Here is a 2,500-nt window from a genome sequence, read left to right on the forward strand (position 1 = left end):
AGCAGCAGCAGCAACAGCAGCAAGTGCGTGTGTGCATCTGCTGCGGTGTCTCCTGGTGCTGCAGGTACAGCTCAGCTGCATGCGTTGATGTCATCCCGCCCCTGCCTCTGCTGCGGGTGTCTCTGGAGACAGCAGCGCCTGTCTCCTGTTCTATGATGGATTGGCTGCTGCCATCTGCAAACACTGCTGCTGCTGCTGATGCTGCTGCTGCTGGGGACCCCCCTGAGGCCTTGGCTTGCTCCCGCGAGGAGACAGAGCAGGAGACAGATGAGGAGACAGATGCAGAGGCTGCTGCACAACTTGCTGCTTCTCTCCCCGCAGACAGATTCGCAGAGAACCAACACAGCTTCGAGGCAGTGAGGGCCTGCTGCTGCTGCTGCTGCTGCTGTTGGTGTTGCTGCTGCTGTTCGTGTCGCTGCTGCTGCTCATGCAGCCGCTATTCGTGGAGCTGCTACTGTTGATGCTGCGGCTGCTGTTGATGGTGCTGCTGCACTTGCAGCTGCTGCTTCTGCTGTTCATGCTGCTGCTGCTGGCGCTGCACTAGCTGCTGCTGCTGCTGCAGGACTAGCTGCTGCTGTTACTGCTGCTGCAGGACTTGCTGCTGCTGCTGCTGCTGTATATTGTTGTGTGATGGGCTGTTGTGTGTTTGATATTCGCCTGTTGTTGTCTCCTTTTTAGTGTTTGTTTGTTTGTTTGTTTATTTCCATCTGTCTCCGTTGATGTGTCTCCTTTTTGTCTTGTGTCTGTGCTGCATCTGTCTGCTGCAGCAGCAGCCCGCTGCTGCAGTTGCTGCAGCAGATCCTAGACGGTCTCCTGTATGGGAGGGGCAGCAGCGGCAGCTGTCTATACACCTGGAGAATGCAAGTCGTCTCCCTGCTGCAGCCTTTAAGTTTAATATTCTTTGTGAAGACAACTCAGCAGCAGCAAACCCTCAGCAGCAAGCAGAGCTGCAGCGCATCTTCCAGGTAAAGAAACCCTAAACCCTAAACCCTAAACCCTCACACTGTTGTCTCCTTCTGTCTCCTCCAGAACACCCACACCTCTTCGCTCGCCGTCACATATGCGCCTTCGGGCTTGCATGCAGGATAGGGTTTAGGGTTTAGGGTTTAGGGTTTAGAGCTGCAGCAGCAGCACCAACATCATCACCAGCAGCAGCACCAGCAGCAGCGCTAGCAGCAGCACCAGCAGCAGCAGCGCAAGAGACAGAGGGGCTGCAAGATAGACAGACAAACAGCTAGCAAGGTGACAAAGAGATGTGGAGACAGCTCGAGATGAACGGAGACACCTGCTGCATTTTGTTTGTCTTGGGGTACACCGGGGAGTCTTTGCTCTGCTAAAATATATATATAATATATATAATATATATATATATATATATATTGTCTCTTATGTTTTCTTCTTTGTCTCTCTAGTGCTGCTGCATGCGTTTGTTAGCAGCGGCTGAGTATACAGCAGCAGAGCGGAGCTGTCTCTGTCTCCTCTTCTAAGTTGTGTATATTATAGACGCTTCGCTGCATGCAGGTCTTATGGAGACAGGAGACATCAGCAGAGGGGGGAGACACCGCAGCTGTCTCCGCTTCTCCTCTGCTGCAGAGAGGAGACAGAAGCAACAAGACAAACCAAGAGACCCCGTCAAAGGGGCCCCCAGAGGGGCCCCCAGGGGGGCCCCCAGAGGACAGCAGAGGGGAGGGCCCTGTTATTATGCCTGGGCAGAAGATTGTGGTGCCGCTGCGGTGTATAGCCAGCGCGAAGTATCATTCATGCGTCTTAGAGTAAGCACTTGCATCTGTCTTCGTCTTTTCTTTTGTTTTTAGTTTGTCTCCTCCTTATCTTATCCTCTTTAATTGTCTCTCTATTGAGGCCCTACTGCTTTTCTTTGTCTCTCGCATGTTCTGTCTTGGCCTAGGGTTTAGGGTTTAGGGTTTAGGGTTCGGGGGTCGTTGGGAGTGTACTTCCGGATGCGGTGTAGGGTTTAGGGTTTAGGGTTTAGGGTTTAGCATGCATTTGGGGCTGCGCTTTGTTTGCATGCAACTCGAAGTTGCCGCATACTTCAATACGATTTTGCATGCATAATATATATATATATATACATATATATATACATACATGTATATATATGTATATATATGTTGCATGCATGTCTCTCTGGCTGTTTGTTTGCATGCATGGATGCACGAATATGTCTTTAATATTTCTTTTTGTGTTTGTGCGTTTGTTTGCATGCATGCATGCATGCATGCATGCAGGGTCTCTTATTCATTATCAGGTGTCTGTCCCTTCCGACGCGTTGTTCGCTTGCCTGTCTCTTTGCAAGTTCAAAGTAGTCTTCAGCTTCGAGCTCAGGGTTTATCTTTCTTTCCTTTCTCTCGTATAAACCCTCAAGCTATTTTAAAAACCCTATTTATATCAGGGTTATGTGCAGAGGGTTTAGCAGCAGAGTTAGGCTTTGGTGGAGGTGGGGCCCCCAGATGGGGGCCCCAAGGGGGCCCCACAACAGGGG

At 50.8% G+C, this 2,500-nt stretch overlaps 1 protein-coding gene across 1 annotated transcript in view; it reads left to right on the forward strand.

Moving 5' to 3' along the window:
• Positions 1–2,500, forward strand: part of EAH_00029660 (hypothetical protein, conserved) — a gene marked incomplete at both ends in the record, with an annotated part of 11,635 nt that overhangs the window by 5,842 nt on the left and 3,293 nt on the right. Inside the window, 4 exons of the mRNA XM_013396222.1 lie at positions 65–356; positions 768–965; positions 1,522–1,772; positions 2,469–2,500. The exon at positions 2,469–2,500 is cut by the window's right edge and continues 439 nt beyond it. Of these exons, the coding sequence (XP_013251676.1) occupies positions 65–356; positions 768–965; positions 1,522–1,772; positions 2,469–2,500 (773 nt within the window). The remainder of the gene's footprint in view (positions 1–64; positions 357–767; positions 966–1,521; positions 1,773–2,468) is intronic.

Source organism: Eimeria acervulina, genomic scaffold (genome assembly GCF_000499425.1).
Source record: "Eimeria acervulina Houghton genomic scaffold, Eah_scaff267, whole genome shotgun sequence".
In the NCBI taxonomy this organism is placed as follows: Eukaryota; Apicomplexa; class Conoidasida; order Eucoccidiorida; family Eimeriidae; genus Eimeria; species Eimeria acervulina.